The following is a 24,807-nucleotide window of genomic DNA, read 5'->3' as shown; positions in this document are numbered from 1 at the left end:
GACAGAATGAGACGCTACCCGATTCTGTGCCATCCTCATAATCATTGCTACGTTTGAGTCCATTGTTGCAGCCACGGTGTCACTCCACGTTGTCGAGGGTCATCCTATTTTTGGCCAACTCTCTACCAAGCATGATGTCCTTCTTCAGGGACTGGTCCCTCCTGATAACAGGTCCAAAATACATGAGATGAAGTCTTGCAATGCTCGCTTCCAAGGAGCACTCTGGCTGTATTTTTTCCAAGACAGTCTTGTTCTTTCTTCTGGCAGTCCATGATATATTCAGTATTCTTCGCCAACACCATAATTCAAAGACATAAGTTCTTCTTTGATCTTCCTTATTCCTTGTCCAGCTTTCACATGTGAGGTGACTGAAAGTATCGTGGGTGACAGAGGGTTCAGTATTCGACACTCTCAAAATATGTGACATAGAAGTTCAATATGGTGAATAAACTTTAATCCGTTTTTACAGTAACCAGCAATAGATGAATAGAAGAGTGTTTTTTCTTGTTTTTAGTTCGTAATTGGAGGGATACTATTAATCTCATGGTGTTATTCGTGTGTTTGGCCATACAGATACCTTCAGACCTACTGGATAAAGAATTTCTGCCTATTCTACAGGAGGAGCCCCTGCCGCCATTAGCTCTTGTACCCTTTACGGAGGAAGAACAGGTTTGTGCCCAGCTTTTGTCCTTAGCTTAAGCCCTTTCCACTAAGGCATGATAATGGTGCACTACTGCTTAGGCCCTAAGGAGTTTCGTGTATCCACACAGACCTGCTTCCTTCTTAACCAGCCCCCTCTCTCCCTTCACTTTCTGAAAATTGATTAGTTTATTTTTATTGGGGCAAATATATATGTAACAAACCATTTGACCATTTCAACGTTCTTCACATGTCAGTGACACACTTAATGTTTATCATGTTCAACCATCACCCTTATCAGAAGCTCGATGTCCCCTAAGCAGCGACTCTTCCTTTCCCCCTCCGCCTGCCTGCCATTGGTAACCACTAATGAACTATAAAACCAAACCAAACCCATTGCTGTTGAGTCAGTAATCTATGGTCTCTGAATTTGTCTAGTTTAGATACTTTGTGTAAGTGGGATCATATAATATTTGTCCTTTTGTGTCTGACTTATTTCAGTCAACATGTTTCCAAGGTTCATCCGTGTCACAGCATGTATCACAACTTCATTTCTTTTTATGGCTAATGAATATTCCGCCATATGGATGGGCCACATTTGGTTTGTCCATTCATCTGTTGATGGGCACGTGGGTTGTTTCCACCTTTTGGCTACTGTGAATGATGCTGCAGTGAACATTGGTGTATAAGTATCAGTGTGAGTTCCTGCTTTCAAGTCTTTTGGGTTTATATCTAGGAGTTGAATTGTCTGTCTTTCCTGATATGTGGATGCCTCCTTTTTAGTTGCCTAGATTCCTCTTTCGTATCTGTTGCTGTTGAAATGTTTCTAGATTCTTAAGGCAATGGGAATCAGCTCTAATAAGTTAGGTAGAGAAGAAGAGCTTTTTTTTTTCTTCTGTGGGGGGAATCCTTCATTTTCTGAAAAATGTAGTTTTTCAAAAGTAACTGCCAACCTGCATTTTCACCAGTGTATTCTAACACTTGAAAGCTGGCTCTCCAGAAAAATGTAGCTCTTTAATTCAAAATGCTCTTAAAACTCCTCTGTTACCGATTTTCGTTTATGATACTGTGAGGAAGCTAGCAGATTTTGTGGGTCCCTGTTTATCGTGTGCTACATCTTGTACCAAGATAAATGAGTTTCTCACTTCAAGGAGCTTATGGTGATTGTAGTAAAATGGAGACATAAGAACCTTGTTGGAATGCTGGAATGCCACTTCATATGAAGCATTAATTTTTTAAAAAAACAGCTTTATTGAGACATAAATCACAGACCGTAAAATTCACCCTTAAAAAGTATACAATTCTGTGGTTTAGTCGAAATCAACTCAATGGCAATGGGGTTTTTTTTTCCGGGGGCGGGGGGGGATTAGTACATTCACAGAATTATACAACGACACCACTATCCAATCCCAGAACCTTTTCATCATTACTTTTTGTGACAGCCTTGGCTTCTTCCACTATACTGTTGCCATGTTTTGCGTGGGGAAGCTGCTCTGTTGAGAAAGAAAGGCTTACTGAAAGAACTGTTTTAGAACTGTATTAAATTCTAAGAAAGATACGTTGTTAATCTTTATTGATTCTCCTCACCATACTTTAAAAAACCGTTCTGTTTGGTTTATGGCTTCCTTCTGTATCAGGCAGGTTCCATCCTTATCCTCAAAACCCGCTCTCTCCTAAGGTTATTAGTAGATAGGTGCAGTGACCAAATAGTGTTGATTGCTGTAAAGAGTACACGAGGAAGACAGGGTCCTGTTTCCAGTGATTGCTGAAGAGTTCTTGCCAAGTATCTAGTTGGCATCTGGCGATATTTTGGTTTAATTATCCTAAAAATATTTTTATAAATATTTCAAATAGACAAGTATAAAGCATATTATTATAAATACCAATATATTTACTATTCAGATATGTGAAACCTTAAAATTATGAGATTTGTGTGTGTTGTTTTTGTTTGTTGGCTTTGCTTTAAGAAGTAAGAGTTCATATACTGTTGAGATTGCCTGGGATGTACCCCTCCCTCCTGTCTCAGAGATTGTTAGGAATTGGTTTGTCGTTTTCATTCTTGCTTTTATATTTTCATTACATATCTGTGTATCCATATGTAATATGTATTTTTTTTAATAGGGTTATACATTTTATGTTCCAGATAGCATACTGTAGTTTTTATTCTGTGGCTTGCTTTTTTCACTTAACGTTGATATTTAGATTTATCTATGTTGATACATGTAGGTCTAGTTCGTTCATCTCTGTTGTCTAGTGTGAGAAAATCCAGTTTTTCCTCTCTCCTATTGTAGGGTCGCTATGAGTTGGAATCAACTCGATGGCACTGGGTTTTTGTTTTTTATTTTTGGATATTTAGGTTGTTTTCAGTTTTTGCTATTATAAATTATGCTGCGGTAGGGCTTCTTATAACGTGTTGTAAAAATAGAATTGCTGTGTTTTAGTTCTTTACATTTTTTTGAACTTTACTGAGTATTGCCAAGTTATTTTCGATAGTGGTTTCGGCCACCATCAGTGGAGGGAGGGGTCCCATTTCTATACACAAACTAGCTCTTGAATTTTTAATTTTGGCCAAGCTGGTGGTGGTGATAGTGGTTATTAATTTACAATTCTGCAGTTCCTAGCGAAGTTGAGCATCTTTTCATATGCTTATGGGCCATGATAATGTTTGATTTGTCCGTGTCCCCTGCCCATTTTTCTTTTAGGTTGTTTGTCTTTCTTATTGGTTTTACGTTTTCATTATATATTCTTTAAAATCAGCAAAACGCTTGAAAAAGATAACGTACCCATAAGAAAATTTGGCAACAATAAGAACAAATAATTAACAGAAATACATATATGGTCAATAAACGTTTGGAAAACTGTTCACTGTCATGGGCAAAGAAAAGCAAACTAAAACAGGTTTGGTCCTGTTTTGTCCAAGAAAGTTTTGTCCGAATTTGTGGAGAATTTTTTCAATAAAAATGTTGAGTGTTGGAAGTGCAAAGCAATGTTTAAGAGTACATTATTGCTTATTTAAAGAGGGGAAAATGTATTTACGTATTTTCTTGGAAAAATACACAAGAAGCTGAGAACACTGGCTGCCTTTGGGAAACGGAAACCGGTAGCTAGGGAAGGGATGGGAGGGAGGGAGGTTTTCTCTTTCCCCGTCCACTACCGTCTCCTTGTACTTGATTGTGCTCCAGACTGGCTGTTGGGGTGGAAGTGCAGATCAGTGACTGAGTGATTGGGATTGTGTTTAACTTTCAAGCACCTCGCCACCGCCCCCCGCCATTTGCTTCTAATTCCTGTCCTTGTATTAAGTACTACGTTGAGTTGGCTATTCACTTCAGTGAATGAGACAGAAGAGGCCGTTTTCCTCTTATTTTTGGGTAACTTCTGCTGGAACTGGGCTTTATCAGGTGACTGGTGCATCAGACCTTTTTGCCACTTCTTACACATACGTGCTCATTTCCACCTTCCATGAGGTAAAGACTTAAAGGGCCCTTTCAAACCATGTCTCTAGCAGAGAGTTTTCTCTGTTGATTCTGTTGCGTACCCATCTCTCTGTTTAGGGATGCATAGGGCATTTTGCATTTGTTTGCTTGTTGAGTTTAATACTCCCTCACAGAACCTAGCAGAGCGCCAGGCAGGCTGTCGGTGTTTGTGGATCTGAAATGCGCGCGTAAACTGTTGGCCAAGATCAGGTTTGGGGTCATCTCAGCGTGGTTATGGTGACCTATGGCTAGTAGTAACCGGATGCCATTTTATAGTTGCAGTGGGAGGTGGGGAGAAGCCACATGTCTTATTCATTGTTTCTTTCTTTTTTTTGGCAGAGAAACTTTTCCATGTCTGTAAATAGCGCGGCTGTCCTGCGATTGACGGGACGAGGAGGAGGAGGCACAGTGGTGGGGGCTCCTAGAGGTCGAAGTTCCTCAAGAGGGCGAGGTGAGCTTTCACGGGGCCAGAGTTATGACGTGAGGGGGAGGAGGAGCGGGAAATCCCTTTTTGAGATATTTTAAAGCTTGAATTTAAAGAGCTGCCGTTTGATACTGAACTGCGTACTAAATGTCCTGAACATTTATTTTCTGAACTATTTCTCAGGGTGTTTGATCCCTAACCCGAATTTGGAGGGGAAAAAAACCCAAAACCCTGTAGCCATCAAGTGATTTCCGACTCATGGCAACCCTACAGGACAGAATAGAACCTGCCCCATAGGGCTTCCAAGGCAGCAAGTCTTTTTTTTTTTTTTTTCAGAAGTCTGAAACAATCTACTTTAATTAATCTTATATATTTATGTGACTACAGCACTATAAAATGCTTTTAAATATATCATTTAATTATTTTTTTTATTAACTTTTATTGAGCTTCAAGTGAACGTTTACAAATCAAGTCAGTCTGTCACATATAAGTTTATATACATCTTACTCCGTACTCCCACTTGCTCTCCCCCTAATAAGTCAGCCCTCCAGTCTCTCCTTTCGTGACAATTTTGCCAGCTTCCAACTCTATCCTCCCATCCCCCCTCCAGACGGGAGATGCCAACACAGTCTCCAGTGACCACTTGATATAATTAGCTCACTCTTCATCAGCATCTCTCTCCTACCCACTGTCCAGTCCCTTTCATGTCTGATGAGTTGTCTTCGGGAATGGTTCCTGTCCTGGGCCAACAGAAGGTCTGGGGACCATGACCGCCGGGATTCCTCTAGTCTCAGTCAGACCATTAAGTCTGGTCTTTTTATGAGAATTTGGGGTCTGCTTTTTTTTTTTATCCCACTGATCTCCTGCTCCCTCAGGGGTTCTCTGTTGTGCTCCCTGTCAGGGCAGTCGTCGGTTGTGGCCGGGCACCAACTAGTTCTTCTGGTCTCAGGTTGATGTAGGTCTCTGGTTCATGTGGCCCTTTCTGTCTCTTGGGCTCTTAGTTGTCGTGTGACCTTGGTGTTCTTCCTTCTCCTTTGCTCCAGGTAGGTTGAGACCAATTGATGCATCTTAGATGGCCGCTTGTTAGCATTTAAGACCCCAGACGCCACATTTCACAGTGGGATGCAGAATGTTTTCATAACAGAATTATTTCCAAGGCAGCAAGTCTTGATGGAGGCAGATTGCCACATCCTTCTCCGGCAGTGCGGCTGGTGGCTTCAAACCGCCGACCTTTCGGTTAGCAGCTGAGAGCTTAACCACTGCACCAGCTTGGAGTAGAGAACTGTAATTCTGGCCGTAGAGATTTGAGTGTGAGACGTTCTAGATCCTCCCGTTTAACTCAGCCCGCATCCCCAGGGAGCCTCGCACTCGGGGAACCAGAGCTTCTGGAATCGTTGTGATGGCTGGAGCAGCACTCACGTCACTGCAGGCTCCGTGACACAGGAGTGTCCCCCGCCAGAGAGGGTGTTAGCAACAGAGGCTGTCTCATCAGAATGTGCTCCTAGGGCCCTGTAAGAGGTAGAATAAAAAATATTTATGTGGCATCATTTATTTAACCTATAGTACAGTTTTATATGGAGTCCCTGGGTAGTGCAAATGGTTAAGCGCTTGACTAGTAGTCGGAAGGTTGGTGGTTCAGACTCACTCAGAGGTGCCTGAGAAGATAGGTCTGGTTATCTCTCTGCTTCCAAAAGGTCACAACCTTGAAAACCCTGTGGAGCACTGTTCTGCTCTGCACGCATGGGGTCGCTGTGGGTCAGAATCAACTTGACAGCAATGAGCAGCAGCGTAGTTTTACGTCTTCTTAGAAGTATAATTCTTACTTTGATGTTACTTGCTTTTTTGATATCTGCTCCCTACTTGGGGTTTGTTGATTTTTCTGCTACATAATGGCATTTTTGATGTTTGTAATTCAGATATTTAGTTGAGCATTTAAGTCTGAATTGGTTAAATCCCAGCAGTAGTCTACGCATACCTTGTAATTACCTTCAAGAGAAGCTTTAGAAGAGGAAGACTTGGGGTCTGCAATGACACACCCTTTTTATTTTTATTTTGTTTTTATTGTACTTTAGATGAAGGTTTTCAGAGCATACTAGCTTCTCATTAAACAATTAGTACAAATATTGTTTCATGATGTTGGTTACCAGCCCCACAACACGTCAGCACTCTTTTCACTCTTCCCTTCTCGACCAGCTTTCCTGTCCGCTCTTACCTTCTCCTCCTTGCCCCTGGGCTGGTGTGCCCCTTTAGCCTCCTTTTTGTTTTAGGGCCTGTCTGATCATTGGCTGAAGGGTGAACCTCAGGAGTGAGTTCATTACTGAGCTTAAAGGGGTGCCCAGGGCCCACACACTCGGGTTTCTCTAGTCTCTGTGAGGCCGGTATGTCTGGTCTTTTTTTGTGAGTTAGAATTTTGTTTTGCTTTTTTCTCCAGCTCTGTCCGGGACTCTCTGTTGCGACCCCTGTAAGAGCAGTCAGTGGTGCTAGCCGGGCACCATCTAGTTGTGCTGGACTCAGTCTGGTGGAGGCTGTAGCAGATGTGGCCTGTTGCAGTGACACAGTCTTGTCTCCACTTATCACACCACACAGATTTCATTCTCGTAAATGTGGAGTGTCTAACTGCTGCTTCTTAAGGTGCCTTATGAATAGAGTCATTTATAAGAAATCTTGATAGAGGATGTATTAAATCGTGCATCCTTGTGAGGAGGTGTCTTTCCGTAGTCTGTGCGGAACATACCGCTGCAGGTCCTGTGAATGGTGAAGAGGCTAACTCATAATCCTCACTTGCTGTGACCAGGTACGGGTACCTAGTTGTAGACGTCTTTTCCTTCTGAATTTGTCAGCTTAGAGAACAGTGGTTTTTAACCTGGGGAGGTGTTAGAATCATCTGTAAAACTGATAAAAAAATACAGCAGCAGAGCTCTGGGTGGTGAGATCTAGGTGTGTGTGTACTTCAGAGGTTCCACAGGCAATTTGGATTTGTACACTCATGTTCCATTGGCCCAGAATTCATCTGAGATCTGTGCATCTTAGTGGTGCATGGTGTTTTGGGACTGACCGCTTCTGGGGCTGGCCTGGTACTTGATCATTTCCTGTTTTTCTGGTGTGGGCCAGCTGGGAGACGTTGCATGTAGGCAGCTTTGCTCCCACCGCCTCTCGGGGCAGAACCCAGAATGAGCTTCTGAGCCAGAGTGTGTACCACCAGCGAGCTGGGCTACGTGTCTGAGTAACGACCAGCTTTGTGCACTGCAAATACCAGCCAGTGTCTCCAAAACAGGTTTTTTGTTTGTTTGTTTTTAAATCCATGTGGACAAACAGGTGAAAGATTGATAAATTTCTTCCCTGCTCTCTGGTTTCTTTGATGTGGAGGTTTATCATAGAGGCTAGAACCCTTGGATTCAGAATTTAAGAAGAGGATGTATAAAGATAGGTGCTCTGTATTCCATTCCATCGTTCTGAAGATTTCCTCGCGTGCAATTGTGTGCGTTATTTTTGTATTTCGTAGTATGATCATCTGAAAGTATAAGTCTGAGCCAGTACTTGATAAATTATAACCAAGAAGTACGAATATTGCATGGATATTTGAAATGATTACTTAACTCAGTTGTATTTGGCTTTGGAATGCATTCATGCCTTCATTCATCATTTTCCTTTGGGTGATTGTACACTTCGAGAGTGGCTGGGCTAGGGGTTTCGTGTTATGAATACATCCCTGTGCCCTTCACCCCACCTCTACTTTTCTCACCTGTGCTTTGGATACAGATGGTGCACATTAGTTGGGAAAGCTTTAAAGTGTACAGAAAGTATAAAGCTGAGGCGCATACTGCCTTCTGCCACCAGACCCAGCCAGTGGATATCCACCCTTCTTGACCCCATCTGTACAGTTACATAATCTATAGAAATGGAATCATTTTTAAACATATTATTCTGTGGCATGCTTTTGTTATTCAACAGAATAATGTCAATTTCATTTCATGCCAGTAGTTTATCAGTATTTTATCTTCCATGGCTTCATAGTATTCTGTTGTATTGGTTTAGCGCAATGTATTTAGCCAGTCCTTTAGGGATGGGCATTTAGGTTTCCAGTTTTTTTTTTTTTTATAACGGCAGTAAATATCTTCACACATATATTGGCATATTTCTGTGATTCTGTTAGGTTATTATAAGTAGAATCCAGTCAAAATTTGATAGCCCTAAACAAATTGGCATTAGTAAAGGCCAGTTTAAACTTGGACCACCAGAGTCCCTAAGTCCCGATTTCCACACACTCGTTTCACGTCTGTGGTCAGAGTTTAGCCCTGACACTTTTCCTCTCTCAGGATTTGAGTGCAGGGGAAAGGGCTCCTTTGTTTGCTCTGGAATATCTTTTAAGCAGTTGGTTTATAAAATTGATGGATTAGAGTTGACCTTTCTAAATTATCTTTCTCTGAGATTAGATAAATTGTTTGAAAATTTATGCTTGGCTTTTGTACTTTAGCTCCCCACTTTTCAAACCTTCCAAATCAAGATTTCTTCCGTTTTTGTTGGAAATAATCCAATAAAAGTTTAATTTACAATAATCGTTTACTGACCTTTTTATGAATTGCACTATTGAACTTTTTATTAAAGAGTTAAATAGCACTTGTTCAAGACTAGCCCTGGGACTTTCACACCAGTTTTCTGACTTGTTTTTTCAATCTCCTGTAGTCGGGCTACTTCAGTGCCACCATTGGCTTCACAGGTGAAGACCCAACCTGTGGACATCTGGCTTCCTTTAGAGACAGAACTTCAAAGATTGATCTTTGACACTGACCATGTGCCAAGCATTGACGTCTTGACTATCATTTTCTCTGTTTTCAGGCAGAGGCAGAGGTGAATGTGGTTTTTACCAAAGAAGTTTTGACGAGGTGGAGGGCGTGTTTGGCCGAGGAGGTGGCAGGGAGATGCATAGATCGCAGAGTTGGGAGGAGAGGTAAGTACCGGATCCTGAGCTTGATACAAATGTCCTTAGCAGGTAAAACGGACTGCCCTCCTCCTTTCTCAGAGGAGAAGGCCCTTTGATGTACAGTTATAGAGTTTCGTTTTTAAAAAATGCCGTTCATTATTGAGTATCAGATTGTATGTTAGGAATTTTAAAATGATCCTCAAAGAAGGAAGCCATTCTAGATCAACATGTGTATTAGTTTCCGAGGGCTGCCATAACAAAGTACCACAAACTGGGTGGCTTAACACAATAGCTCAGGGGACCCGACTTCCTCCTCTAACAGCCATCAAAGTTAGGTTGATTTGGAAAATATTTAATGATGTGGGAAAAGCAGTATAAAACTATGTACAGCATGTATCTAATGAAAAAATAACATTCTGGTGTGTTTTCAGTGTTTAAAAAATTATATATACAAAAATATTGGTAGATATTGGCTTTTGGTAGGTGAGCTGGGTATTTTTGCTTTCAACTTTATGCTTCTCTATATTTTTCAAAATGTTAGGCAATAACCACATACTTGTTTTATAATTTGAAAATGGAAGAAATGCTATTAAAGAAACATAGGAAAGTGGTTTTGTTCATGGATGGGAAATCAATATATTACTCTCAAGTCTTGTTTGAAATTTCTTTTATCTTTTCTAGGGGTGACAGACGTTTTGAAAAACCAGGACGAAAAGATGTAGGTAAGGCTTTCTGTTTTGAAATACATTTATTTGCACTTCTGTCTTTTTAGTTCTTAACAAACTCACACACAAGGATTAAACCAAAAACCCAGTACCGCAAGGATTAAGTTTTTAAATATAGACTTACTTACCTCCACCTCTCCAGTAGATGGGGTTGTATCATTGCTTGAATTTAGAATTCCGTGGTTATTAGAGGACTGTATCGCGTGAAACCAGGCATGATGAATAAAACCATTAGAATTTTACTTAATGTTTTAGATCTTTGTGTTCTCTGAGTGGTATATTCTTTGTTAAAGCCATTTGTGAACTAAAATTTTAAGGTAACAGCCAATCTAGTAACTCCTTTTCCAGGGTAGATAGCATCTCACTGGTTGTTTCCAAATGTGACCTGCTGTTCTAATGTAGTGACTATTATTGGATGCTTTTTGGTAATAGGCTCACTTCAGGTTATTAATTGTGCTCGTGATTCTGGGCTCTTTATGTAAGTAATCCATTTTTGTTGATAATGAGAAGAAATAGGGAGAGTGCTAGTATGTTTGAGACCAGAGGCTTAAAAAGTACCAAGTGTTCTTACTTTAGTCCTCTTTCATCCAGTCTGTTTGTCTGGCCTTCTGGCTGTATAATTTTTTTTTTTTTCCTTCTTATTTTGAGATGAGAGCAGTCAAAATAAAATACATACTCACGGGGTCCGCTGAATTAAAGAGGAACACAATAAAGGAACAGGACTTAAGGTTTATGGTGAATTAGTCATAGTTTATATTAAAGAATTTATGATGTTAAGATGGACTTTCTGACTGCTTAAAGACACTGCTTTACAAACTGCCAGTAGGTATTAATATCTGAGAGAAAAAAATGCCAGTTCATAGTACCATTAGAGTTGGGAAAGTGACTATAGAAATTCCAGATTCCTACAAGAACCAAATTCCTACAAGAACCAAATTCCTACAAGTACCAGATTCCTACAAGAACCAGATTCCTACAAGAACCAAATTCCTACAAGTACCAAATTCCTACAAGAACCAAATTCCTACAAGAACCAAATTCCTACAAGTACCAAATTCCTACAAGAACCAGAACTGACCCGATGTGACAGAGGTGAGTGCCTCTCATGAACATGGTAAATATGTAAATATGCTGGGACTGATTTACAGACTGTTTTAAAAAAATTAATGATAAGCAGCTTTGCGCCACTGTTTCCATATAATACTCATTTTAACATATTAGTGATTTAAATTCCTCATTCATTAATATGGCACTGGGAATAATTGGTCGTATTTATATTCATGAAAAGCCATAGAATGTAAATGTAGCATAAAGAAATTCAGCATGGGCTGGGTAGATAATTTATTGCTAGTTGACGGTCTTCACCCATATCGTAGACAAGGGAATGAATATTATCTTGGGGGATTTGTCAGGACCTCTGCTCCCAAGTCTGATTTTGTACATTTTGCCAATGAGCACGGAGAGGTGATGAGGGGTAGTTTGAAGAAAACAGAATTTGAAATCAGAACACTTAACGATTGTGGGTGATTTAAGCTCTTAGATATTTATTAGTCTCATCAATAAAGTGGAGGTGATAATGCCTTATAGAATTTTTAGGAATAATTAAGAGTATGGACTCATTTATTCATGCAACAAATACTGAGTTCCTGTGGCACAGTGGCTAAAGCGCTTGGCTGCTGTCCGAAAGGCTGGCGGTTTGAACCCATCAGCTGCTCCACGGGAGAAAGATGTGACAGTCTGCTTCCATAAAGATTACAGCCTTGGAAACCCTATCGGGCAGTTCCACCCTGACCTGTATGGTCACTATAAGTCAGAATCAACTTGATGGCAACTGGTTATCACTGTGCCAGACATTGTGCTAGGTAACAAATAAATGTTCCTTTTCTTTGGAGGACAGTGTTGGTGTGCTGATCACTTTTTCAAATCATTCAGTGTTGTGAGGGAGCTGTGGAGTGGCATAATTGGGACTTGGGATCAGAGTTAAGGTGGAACAAGATAACCAAATGGAATCAAATGGAAGTTTAACAGCAGAAATGCAAAGTTTTGCATACATGAATTCTGCAGTTAAAACGTGGAGGCGCTGTGTGTAACGGCAGCTTGCTGGGAGCACACAGCACTTGAAACAGACTCTGCTGAATCTAAGTCAGCAGTGGCCGGTGTCCCTACAGCCTCGGGCAGCATTTCCCACAGTAAAGTGCCCTCAGTGAGTTAGGGAAGAGAGTCCCACTATCTCAGGACAGCTAAGAGGTTTTCGGTTTTGAGGCACACTTTGAAAGGGTGTCCATGCATTGGAGTAGGACGGCGGGGATTTGAAGTCTTGTAACAGGGAATGCATGAAGGAAATAGGGCTGTTTAGATAGGAGACAAGACTGTGGACAGGACAGAGCCGGGAGAAGGGTTTATGAGGTCACTGTCTGCAAATATTTGCTTAACGGTCATGTGAAAGATGATCTGAGGGACAGAAAAGGGCTGAACTGTTGAAGGCTCCAGGAGGCAGATACTTGACACAATCTTAAAGAAGATCTAATCGTTATAGAGTTGCCTAAACATGACATGGGTTGCCTTGGGAAAGTAGTGATGAGAATCCCTGTGATGAGACTATCTTGATTTCAACTATTGATACATACTCACTCTTTGATCGCTCGAGGTAGTTGATTATAAAGTTCACTATAATCATTATTTGTGATTCTCCTATTTTACCTATATTGTACATGTAGAATTTATTGAATTGGTGTATGTTCTGCTGTGTATATTCTCAACAACAAAAATCAGTAAAAAAAAAAAAAAAGTAAAGGTCCTTTTCTTTTTCTTTGACCCTGTATTGAAAAGGGAAGCTCTGTATTACCAGATTGACATGAGGTAGCTAAGCATATAAAGTTTTTGCTCCTAAAATATCATGGCTGTTTCTAAATGTGACAGGTTATTCTAATATAGTGACTTTTAGGGAATTTTTTTTGATAAGATGCTCACTTCAGGTTATCATATTAACTGTGCAGATGATTCTGGGCTCTTTATATAAGCAATCCATATTTGTTAAAAATAATGTAGATTAAAAAACAAAACCCTGTTAGCAGTTGTAATTTTTTTCGTACACTCTCCGAGAACAGCAGCTCTAAACTAGTTCTTTGGGACACTAATATACTGATCACTGGTGAGACATCCATGGCCTTGAATTAAGATAATTGGCGCAGTGAAGGAAAGTTCAAGGATGATTTGCTCCTTTTCAAGTTAGAGGGGGTTCATATCATATATTTGCCTCTTGTGTGCAGAGAAGTGGGTGGGATTGCAGACATCTGGGTGAGAATGGTGCCTCACCCCTGTGAACAGCCCTGGGAGAGAGTGGAGGTGGAAGGAGGCCTGCGAAGTATTTGGTGCAGTTATAATTCCTATTGAGTAGGGATTGATTACTGTGTAGGGGGATCAGCTCTAGTGATCATCTTGTAGTAAGATTCCATGAGATCGAAATGAAAAGATCACTAGAAAACTAAAAAATGACCCAGATGATACCAGTACGTTGAACCCAGCCTGATAGTAACTAGTCCATTTTGGTGGGAAATCCTTTGAAATAGACACAGCAGTTTTTGATCACTAGGCTGCTGCCGGCAGTTAGTAATAGGGTTTGTACATACAGAAAACCTCAGCCCTTAGTGATTTTTAGTAACTACTTGTCTCTAGTTCGTTGGGACTGCGATGCTGTCTGTACTGGTTTCCAAAGGCACTTTTTCAGCTAGTTCCAAGGTGGCCTAAGATGCCATGACTGAGCTCACAGGTGGCCCACAGCCAGGCAGGCAGAGCTGCCATCCCTGCCTCTCAGCCATTTCCCCTGGCTTTCCATTGTACTCCATGCTCATGAGAGAACACTGGTGGTTTGCAGAAAATTTAGTTCTCAATGTAGAAGGTGTGATTCTTTGAAGTAAAAGAATCACGCACAGACTCCCAGAGACTTTTGACGCCCCAGACAAAGGCTGACGGTATTGCTTAGTTGCGCTATTCATAAAACATTTATTAAATTGCTCTAAAGTGCCAACAGAGTTTTCTGGGCATGTGTAGGGGGAAGTCACAGCCAGGTTTCACATGGACAGTTTGTCTGTAGCTACAGTAAAAGCTGCGAAAGCCGGGACCTGTGTAAGGCGGGAACCTGTCAGAGAAGGAAAACTCCCATATTTTCCATTAACAGAGAGGGACAGAAAATTTGTAAGCTGTACCCTGGCAGAGGCAGAAAACTTGCGAGATCCAGAAGAGTGAAGCAGTCCCGTGGAGCTGCAGCTCTCACAGGTTTCACTGTGTAAGAACAATGGGAGATGCCTCTGGTGAGGATGGAGCCCATGCTGCTTCTACAGGGAGACTTCATTCCAGGTCTTGGCCGTTTACTTGTTGTGTCACCTCAGGCAGCCGCCCTTAGCTGTGGGGCCCGTGATCTGTGCAAGTGACGGAAGCGCTCTTAGAAAAAGCGTACCATGTAAAATCTTAGGTACAACTTTATTTTCACAAGTGAAGTGAGCCTTGTTAATTTATTATAGAAATAAGAATTCCTGCTGCCTGTAGTTGTTAAAACAGTCTTGGGTTGGAAAAATCTGTTGTTCTGGCTAGTAGTTAAGAATGCCTAAGATTTCAAACAGCAGAAGTTCACAGTAATTACGTTGCAGTGTTCTTGGTATTCCTCATGCTATTATCTGTCTTAGACCACTCCAGAGTTCTTTGTTTTCTTTTCCTTTTGGTCAAAGTGTAGAAAAGTGTGACTTGCTGTTCACAACTGCTTGCTTTTACTCAGCTAGTATTTATTTCAAGGGACGATTCCTGCCTGGGTCGTCACCAGTAGGGAAGGTTGATCTTTCCCTTTTCCCACATAAGCCTGAATAAGGAAGATTCCAGAGGAGAAGAGTGGCCAGAAATCTATTGGAAACTTGATAGACTTGACTTTTTTGGTTCTTGTTTTATGTTTGAGGATAGTTTCATTTTTTTTTTTTTTATTGAAATGCAAAGTTTGCAAAGGATTGTCTTAAACTGGGAAATAAAAGAATGGGGTTTGTCCCTGTATATGTAAAACCAAAAAGGAAGCAGCAGAGAAAGCATCATTTTCCTGGGGCATTAGATTTGGAAAGAAATAATAGAGTTCATCCAGTCCAGCCTCCCACTGGTGAATAAACACTCATTTTGTGTTTATAGAAAAAACTATTTGAAGTTGGAAACAGGAATTCGCATTCAAAAATACTTTGTTGCCTAATTATTTTTTGCTTTGTCTATTAAAGAATTTTTTTCTAGTGAAATTATATCTAAGCCTTTATTATATATACAAAATTAAATATATTTGCATTTATGAATTATTTAGGCCCTTCATAGTTTTTTATACCATTGAATGGGTCGTCGGTAGAGAGGGAGTGTTTTTACTTAGATCTGAAACCATTCAAATGAATAGTTGATTTTTCAGTCACTTTCTTATTATTATGCAGGGTAGCTTTAAAATAACTTTTGCATCTTCTCCCCAAAATACCGCCCTGCAGGTTCTGCTAGTGCTGGAGCTTACCCATGTGTTCTGATTACTTTCTGCCAAAAATGTCTGAGCCTGTGTGTGTTTGGGTGTCGTGTTCAAATGATTTTAAGGTTACATATAATCTATAATTTGTTGTTTTTCCTGTGAATTTTTGTTCTTAGCTGTTACCCCAGTTTTGTAGTATAAAGGACTAAAGACATGATTGTTTGCCTTGAAAAAAGTAGTAGTCATTAAACATTGTGAAATTAAAAGGTTGTTGACTAAATATTATGACATGGTCTTTCCCGCTAGAGAGCTAGATGTGAGGCTAAACCGTTATTCAAGGTTTATGGTTGATTTTTCTTAGAGTTCAGGTGTGTTAAACTTCACTGTCTGTCTGCCTTCTACGTTCATTACTAGAATCCTACCATCTCCTTGTAAATTCACCAACAATGGATCTCTATGTTGAATTTAATTGATTTTAGCAGATAACCATAGATACAATCTTTGTAAAGTAGAATCTTGTATTTCCAGAATGTGTATTGTTGGCTTAGCCATTTTTTGTGGACATAGGTACGATTACTCTGATGTGATCAGAGAGATGTAATCAAAGTTGGGGGAAAAAAACCCATGAGATACGATAAAGAAAAGATAGGTGTATAACTACCTGGGTATATTTAATACATTAAAAAAGAAGGGTGCCATGGGTAAGTCTTACTCTGTCAGTCCTGTTTCAGAGATCTGAAAATTGTCAATGCTTTGTCCATTGATATGTATATCCAGGTCAGTCCTGTTTGGGCTCTTAGAGACCAGAGGATTTGCAAGTTGAGGGATTGTCTTGTCAAAATTCTCCATCTTGATTTGATATTCACCTTTGGAACCTCGGGCCAACAGAGGTGCAAAACAGTGATGTAACATGATCTCAGAGGGTAGGTAGGATGTCCTCCTTTGGCATATTTCTCCAGTGCCTTCCTGCATTGCTGAAAGGAACACGACTAGTTCAAAGTGGGGAGGATTTTCATGCTGGAGCAGAGTAGCCAGAGGACTCGATGATGTAATGGAGTGGTAGTAGGTCAGTGGAAAGATAAAGAACGGACATTCCTCGGAACCGATGCCGTCAAGGTGGAAATCCACACTGGTCTGGTAGAGCTCACCATTTTCTCTTTCCTGATAGAGTACAGCTGAGACCCGAACACTAGTTAGAGGGCTAGGTCGAATGTTGGCCACTTGGAAAATAAGATTGGGTTTGCCATCTCTGTGAGCTAATACTGCTAAGTGAGTAAAGCGAATTGAGAAAGCTCGATTTTTTGGCCGGGCAATCTTCGCCACAAAGGCACCTAAATTAGAAACCATTGAATTTTTTTTAGAATGTTGACTATAAATATCAATACCTTTTCTGAACAAGAAGGGTATATCAAATAGTTAAACATTTCTTAGGTGCCATGACTTCTAAATGAGTAGGGAATTGAACGCATGGTTTGTTAATTGGGGTTGTCTCATTTTGCCTGGAGAATTTTTCAAAATATACGTACATTCTTACTTTAAAAACCATGATTTCAAAATGGACAGGCATAATTCATCTTGTTACATGAAAATGTAAATAAAACCATATCCTCCACTTTCTTACAGAGTCAAAAGAATTGGTTATTTCCTATATTCCTATCTCTGCCTTTTTTTTTCCTTTTAATGCAATGGAAAATAAATATAGGTTAATTACAACCAGATTATTTCAAGTTGCAGTAGAGACTAGATTCAGAGTAGAATGTTTTGGGGGGTGAGAAGAGGGCTAGTGGAATGAGTGACATGTTGGACAATTTTTTAACTTCGAATCTTAATATAAACCTTTCTTTTTTTTTCTTAGAAGGCACTGGCTGCATAAGGTGATTTCAGTGTATCTTTTAGGTGTATCTTCCCTGTGCCCCAAACTACAGATTGTGCCACAGATGCTGTTGACAGGCTGGTGAGGCCAATGGACCTCTTCTCAGAATTATGTTTTAAAAGTATAAAAATAAATCCCCAAGATTCAGTGGAAACCAAAATGTATTAAAATACAGTTGAACATTTAAAATGTTTTCTAAGTATTCTATATGCCTTATTAACACATTAAATGACAAAACCTAGTGGCAGGTATAATACTGTAATTTTGAAGTATTATAGCATGATACGAAAATATCTGTGATTTTTGTTTGTATCAAAGTTGTAGATACTGCTGATGCTACTGCTTTTGTTGCCTACATTCATTATCAAAGGAAATGCCAAATTTCAGGTAGAGGTTAGGGTTAGTGAAAAAGGATTTAAGATTTCCCATCTAAGTTCACAGACCCCACTGATTTTATCCATGAACTGGCCCAGTTTAAGAACTCTTGTTCTAGAAATTCAGTGATTTCTTGCAGGTTGTAGAGCCAGTGGGTAGCACGCTGGGACTTGATCCCAGAGTACCCTTCAGATGGCCCGATGCCTGCCTTCTCAGATTATTGGATAGTATGTTAAAACCAGGTTTTCTTTGTTTTGTTTTAATTGTATCAGTTATTAAAAATGACACTAAACCTACCACTTTATTAGGGAAAGGAGTCTTATTTGTTACCAGGTTTATAAGCAAAATTTCATAATCCTTGTAGCCATGTTTCCAAGTGTATTTTGTTAAGAATGTGTAACCTTAATTTTTTCTCTAACATAATGCTGACTGTGGTGCCCTGGGCTCAGTGGTATTGAGTAAACGTGGAAAAGATAAATCCAGAGGAGAAAATTCTACCCCAGTGAAGAAAAAAAATACTAAATTTCTCCCATTAGGTAAAATGACTGTCAAAATAGGCACTGAATGTATTTATACACTTATTTAACAAAAAGTTTTATTTCTCTGAAAAACTTCCTTTAGCGTTCTCCCTAATACTTTTTGGCATAGCATGTTCCTGCCAGCCAGTGTCCTAGTCGTCCCTTTTTTTCTTAAAAAGTTCCAGTAGGTAGAACCTAAGTTTATAGTCAGGTCCCTTATGATTTCTTCTGTTGTTTGGCCCTGGACGCCCTCAGCTCTGTCTCAGGCCTTGCCTACTGATAACGCAAATCAATCACCCCATAACAGAATCGCTGATAACCAACTACCCTTTCCAAAACACTTGCTGTTTTTTTTTTTTTTTAAAGAACAAAGACGATTACCTGTGATAAAAGCCTCTAGCATGAGGCCTAGGAGCATTTGTATGGCCAGTAAGGCGATTGCACTTGGACAGTCACCACTGGGGAACATGGTACCATAACCAATTGTAAGTTGTGTCTCCAAGGAGAAGGAGAACGCCGCTGTGAAACTGGTGATGTACTTGACACAGATGGTGTGGTTTTCAGGTGGGGCGTCGTGATCTAGTCCCAGATCACCATTCATCTCCGCTAGGACATACCAGAGCACTGCAAAGACAAGCCAGTGGACAAGAAAAGAAGCTGAAAAGACCAGCATCATCCAGCGCCAGCGCATGTCCATCAGGATTCCCCAGGCATCTCGAAGATACGCAAGGCTCCTTTGAGCACCATCCATTTGAAGTGTGCTGTGGCCATCCTTGGTGACCATCCTCCGGTATCTCTGAGTTAGGAGAGGGGCAATAACTTTGCAGTTACTGCCATCCATCTTAGGCTGGAATTCTCTGAAATCAAGAGTAAATTAGTAAGCCCTTACCTGTTTTACAGTTATAATTCCTAAATTCGGAGACCTCACTCATGTTCTGCTTTGTGCCTAAAGCTTCCCTGACTATAACTTGGGAAGGCTTTCTCAGTCTGATAGCTTGCTCTCTCTTTCTCTGTACATAAGGGGCCATTTATTAAGTACTTTTCCTTTGAATAACTGTTAAAATAGTTTGACATTTTAATGTTTTCCAAGTATATCTTAAAGTTCCTGAGGGTGGTGATTGGTTCATGCCCGTTTGATGCCACCATATCTTACTTGTGCAAGTCCAGGCAATCAAGTAGTTATTAATTTGACCGAATATTATGTGTAAATAACAGAGTACCTGGATAATTCATGATAAAAAGGAATATGTTAAATACGTAAATGTTCTTCTTTGTAAATAAATAGAAATCACCTGGAAGCTTCATGTGAAACTGTCTGCAGATCCTACGAGACCCGACTTGGTGTCAAGACAAGACTTACCCTTGTCCTCAGCTTTGAGAGACCTGCAGTTGTGACGTGTGCTTTATAATCAGGCTACAGAGAGTACACCAAAGAGTTGTATGATTGAGGTTTATGTGTGTTTGTCACTTTGGGCCGTTTTCATGAAGTCTTTCCTTTCCTGGTTGAGGTATTGCTGTCTTGAGTATTCTAGGCTCCGATTGGATCGTGGAGAGAGAATTACTTCCCTGGTAAAATAAGTAGACATTCCTAGATAACCTTAGCTTTGAAAGTAAATAAGTCAAAGAAAAAGATTGAAGAGTTTAATGAACTGAGATAATTACGAAGGCATCAAATGGCAGTTTTCCAAAGATAATTAATTAGTTTTCAGCCGTTAGCAGTTTTCATCACTGGTTATACTTTCCTCTCTGTGGTGAGTAGAAATCTAATGTGTGCTTTCCTTTGACCTTTGTTGCGTATGACAAAGGTGTCTTAAGCCTTCTGTGCAGAGGCTACCAGGAGCAGAGTGGGAAATACAGGTTTGCTCCCCTTGGGTGCTCCCATCTCTGCTGTAACCTGTCATAGGAGTTTATATTTGAATCTTTTCCTTGCTTCTTCCTTCACAGTTAGATGTCCTTGGGAATGCTGCATACCCTCTCTCTGCCCTGTGAATGAAGCTTAAGAAGGGACTAGAGGCTTCTGGAGCTGGGTTGCTGTGCCAGGGTTTACTGGGTCCCCCTGTGTGTTGAGGCTTTGAAGACCACCTCCTCTGCTGTTTGGAATTGGACATTGTCCAGCAGGGTATTTGCAGCTTTCCTCTTTGTCTAGAGGCTATTTTAACATTTCTAGTACTGTTGGAGGTGTTCTCTTCAGCTTTGAGCTACTGATGGAATATCGGAAGAATGTCGGAACGATTATTAAAATTACTTAGATTAGGTGGCCAATTCTTTGACTTTCTAAAGTAGCCAGTTCAGTTTCTTATTATAAACTTTAAAAAACCTTAGTGCTTTATAGTTTATCATCATAATAAGTTATCATAATCATAATTTTACTCAGTGTATTTTTTTTTTTTCTGTGACACAGGTTAATAACCCTGATTTTGCTAGCTAATTTAAATGGTTTAAGAGGCCTGATGCCTGCCCTTTTGGAAATAATAATAAAGTCTTCATATAGGCACCATGCTAGGTGCTTTCCTAATGCGTTATCTCTAATTCTTTGAGGTCTCGGCAACATAGGCATTTTCCCCATTTTTCAGATGAGGTCACTGAGGCTCAGAGAGATAAAGGAAACCTGTACAGGGCAAATGGGGCCAGATTTGAATTATTATCCCGATCCGGCTAACTCCAAAGTCAGCTTTTTTTTTTTTTAAAACCCTCCCTGTGTTAACTCCCAGGAAGCTCACAGGCAGTGTCTGGCCCAGAGCAAGCTCTCCGTGTCAGTTGCTTTATTGTTATTAATAACATTTGTTAACTTTTATCATCATTGCTCTCATTTTACAGATGATGAAATGGAGACCATGAAGGTAGGACGTGGCGAGTATGAATCCCATGACTCTGAGTCCAAAGTCAGTGCTGTATGGTCTCAAAAACAGACATTTTGACCCTAGTTAGCCTTTGTGAAAAACACTGTTCCATTTGACTAGTTTTGTTCAAGAGCCATTACAGAATATTTGGTCTTCATTTATGCTTATTAGATTCAGACCTATGATTTTTAGGCAAGAAATATTTTTTCAGTTAAGGAAGACTTCTTTTGAGATTTGTAGATTAGTACAGTCAGAATTATAACATCGTCTAGTATTTTGGATTCGACACATCAGCAGAATCAGAACAAAACGTGGAGAGGAGAGTTCTTACACAGCATCGCCAACTTGGTATTTTGCCAAGTGAGAAGGTAGTTTTAAAAATATAATACTACCATCACTATTTTATAAAAGAAAGGGCATTTTCACACTCGAAGAAGGATATAGCCATGAAAGGAGAGTTGGCTGCCTTGCCCAAAGGTGTGTGAACAGCTGCTTTGTCCTTTATGGTGTCTCGCTTCTTGCCTATGTGAAAATGCCCATCATGGACCTGCACCCCGGTACTTGTTCCACTCTAGGGAACTGCTGTCCTGGTCAATACTTACTGCTTCACAGTAGCTCGGGCTGGAGTGGGGGTGCTTAAAGGTTTTAAAATTCATTACCTGGAGAGAAAGCCTTACTATGTATACTGTATGTAACAAAATAAATTTTTCCCATTTGGAGTTTTTCAGACTTGTTACCTACAGCTTTTGTGGCAGTCTTATTCTAGGCTCTTTATACTTCCATTCTTTTTTCTCTTACAAGTAAATTACGTGGAAAAACCTGTGAACAGGGAAGTCAAAAGACTAATATCAAAACAATGAAGCAGTATCTTTTTTTAGTATACGACTTTGCTAGATCTTGTTTAGATTGTGTTGGAAAGTAGTTGAGGGAAGTAAGATTTTGATCCCCACTTAAGAATTTTTTTTTTAAGAGATTACCCTGAATAACTCCATTCTTTGGACCCATGTAGTCAGTGTGGTTTAGATAAAGAACACAGGTTAGGGAATCTAGCCAACCAGCTCTGGCTCTGTGGTTGTATAGCTGTGTCAGTTTGGGCAAGTCACCCACTACCCTTGGCCAGGCTCCTTATATTGAAAAAAGGAAAGGAAGAAAGAGGGAATTAAATAACACCATCTCCTGTAGTTCTACAAGTTGGCAAAATTATTTCCAATTCCTTCAACTGATACAGCATTCCTCAATGATTTCTTCCCCCCCCCCCTTTTTTTCTGTGTGACTTTACATGTTTGTGTATATATATATATTTTTAAGGTGTATTATTGTTACCTGATATCTGTAAAAAGTGTCTGATGGGTAGACATTACGTTTATACTATTCTGTTTCCCAGTAATTTTCATATCCCTACAGGCACAGTGCTTTTTGAATGTATCATTTGTCTTGATTTGCATTGATACGATTTTCATCAACTGATCCCAACAGAAGTAGAATGGAAACTTGGTAAGGTTTCTTGAATCTGTGTGTGTGGGCTGTAAAATATTTGCCCATTTATAAACTATTTGTTGAAAAAAATAGTACTCTATAAAAATGATAGTTCGTCTGCTTCATTGATCATCCGAACAATGGATTCATTCCACTCATTAGTTTGCAACACTTAAAATGATGTATTTTTCTACTGCCATGTTATAAAGTAGTAGCGTAGTTTATATTAAACAATTAGGATATAGTCTATAATTACAAGTGTTATACAAATATGGCATTACCATGGATTTGTCTAGTCTGGTTTTAAACTGTATTGAAAGACTTAGAATCATCTTTCTGTGCTACATAATTGGGGTAAACAATCTGAGTTCTAGCCCTATTATGTAAGCTCAGATTTTTTTACATTTTAATTTTTTATTTGCAGAAGCCTCTACTACATTTCAGTAATAATTCTCTTTTTAGAAGAAATTTAAAATTAAGATAAAATGCATGATTTTATTCATGGATAAAAATATTTCAAAAAAGCAAAGTGTTTTATTCTTTTGTCATTTGTTTCTGTACGCTCATTTAGGGTTTCTTTAGTACTTTCCAAAAGAAAAAGGCACCTTCTTTTTTTTTTTTTTAGCCTCTAAATTTTTTTCTAGGTCCTTTCTGCTTATATTCTGTATTATAATGGCGGATTAGTATGCATTTAACAAAACAATTCAGAAGATAATTTCCAGTAATCTTTTTCTGTAGGGCTATTATCATTCCATTTCTAAAATACAAGGAAAAAGAATCAAGAACCTTAATGTATATCCCTATTTAGATATGGTTTTAGAAATCTATTGGAAGTAACTAGATCTGTCCTTACTTGCCAGTCTACTTCTTTCCCTGTTCCTTTAAGGAAAGAAATAAGAATGAATAGAATTTCATGTACTCACCAGTTCTTTTGATGGCTGAGCCTATATGCAAAGGTAGGTCTTGAGGAAACTTGCTGAGTATGTCTTTCAATCAGATAATTCTAATCTACAAGTCTGGTTTGTAGGTTCTCTTCTTGGACTGGGTTTACAGTTCACATTCCTCTGTTTATAATGCAGTGGGGGCTGGTTTCCTCTGAAGTTGATGTGATTGGTCACTTGGTCTGCAGGGGGGCCAATTAGCTCTGATCATGTGGAAAAGAATGCTGGTTTGTTAGGAGGTCTTTCTTTACCCAACACAAACCTTAACAATTCTGGAGAAAGCCTTCAGAACTGACTTGGAGAAGGGGTGCATTTTTCCCCTCTAATCGGGACCGGTCTTTAGCAAGTTTGCATAATCTTACTTAAGAGTTTATTTGAAAGTTCAAAGGGATAAAATTCCCTGCAAGATTTCCTTTTAGCCTCTTTCCTTATATAGCATGTTGAAGTGTGAGATATTTCCTCCACTAATCTTTTTTTTCCCCCCTCTCCATTTCTTTGGGGGAAGATTTATTTGGATGAGAACTTTTAGGCATGAATTATTTTTCCTAGTTTACTTTTCATATCCCGTCTCATCAGAATAAATAAATATACCATTAATTCCAGACTACTAATATAGATATTTTAGTTACCTGAAACATTTTTTTCCCCTTTATTTTTCTTATTATTACTGTTTTTTTTGCAAGGAAGCAGACTTTTTTAAGGCTGTATATACAAAGACCCTGGAATAGAAAGAAACTTAATTGTTTGGTACCTTGTACTTCTCTTTAAAAAAACATACCTATGTGAAATAACCGAAGAAGCTTCTTTTAGGGGCTGTTTCCCTGATGGAAAGTATGATGTGGAATAAAACATAGTGTTCAGGGCACAGAAAATTGAACTCAGTGCCGAACTGGTGTTTAGCAGGAAAATGTCTGTGATCCTTCTTGTAGCAACCTCGAAATGAGTGAGGGGATCGATTTGTGTAATGCCTTAGTGAGCAGTACTTTTCTCCTGCTTCGTTAGCTGCTGTTTTTAAAACTTTCATCAAATGTCACATGTGAGAGGATCTGGGAAACAAAGACTATGATTGTTCAAAGTAAAATCATGGGAGGCCTGCTGGGAAAATTATTAATGTAGACCAATATAA

General features: G+C 39.5%; 2 protein-coding genes and 1 long non-coding RNA gene across 4 annotated transcripts in view; 2 read left to right on the top strand and 1 right to left on the bottom strand.

The window, feature by feature from the left end:
* GIGYF2 (GRB10 interacting GYF protein 2) overlaps nt 1-24,807 on the top strand; it is a 144,641-nt gene that overhangs the window by 43,377 nt on the left and 76,457 nt on the right. For both annotated transcript variants that reach the window (XM_064286544.1, XM_064286543.1), the window contains exons 5-8: nt 574-669; nt 4,452-4,563; nt 9,373-9,484; nt 10,139-10,179. In XM_064286544.1, the coding sequence (XP_064142614.1) occupies nt 574-669; nt 4,452-4,563; nt 9,373-9,484; nt 10,139-10,179 (361 nt within the window). The remainder of the gene's footprint in view (nt 1-573; nt 670-4,451; nt 4,564-9,372; nt 9,485-10,138; nt 10,180-24,807) is intronic.
* On the top strand, nt 10,186-19,571 carry LOC111752757 (uncharacterized). The gene is made up of 2 exons (XR_002787674.2): nt 10,186-18,909; nt 18,989-19,571. It is a non-coding gene; the product is annotated as an uncharacterized LOC111752757 (long non-coding RNA).
* On the bottom strand, nt 16,343-19,481 carry KCNJ13 (potassium inwardly rectifying channel subfamily J member 13). Its single transcript, XM_023557753.2, has 2 exons — nt 18,806-19,481; nt 16,343-16,989 (listed from the first exon to the last, which is right to left on the bottom strand). The coding sequence occupies exons 1-2, from the start codon at nt 19,263-19,265 to the stop codon at nt 16,367-16,369; spliced, it is 1,083 nt and encodes a 360-aa protein (XP_023413521.1). The 5' UTR covers nt 19,266-19,481; the 3' UTR covers nt 16,343-16,366.

This window comes from Loxodonta africana, chromosome 6 (assembly GCF_030014295.1).
Source record: "Loxodonta africana isolate mLoxAfr1 chromosome 6, mLoxAfr1.hap2, whole genome shotgun sequence".
Taxonomy (NCBI): Eukaryota; Metazoa; Chordata; class Mammalia; order Proboscidea; family Elephantidae; genus Loxodonta; species Loxodonta africana.
Note: the sequence above shows the minus strand (reverse complement) of the source record. Positions and strands in the feature narration are given on the sequence as shown.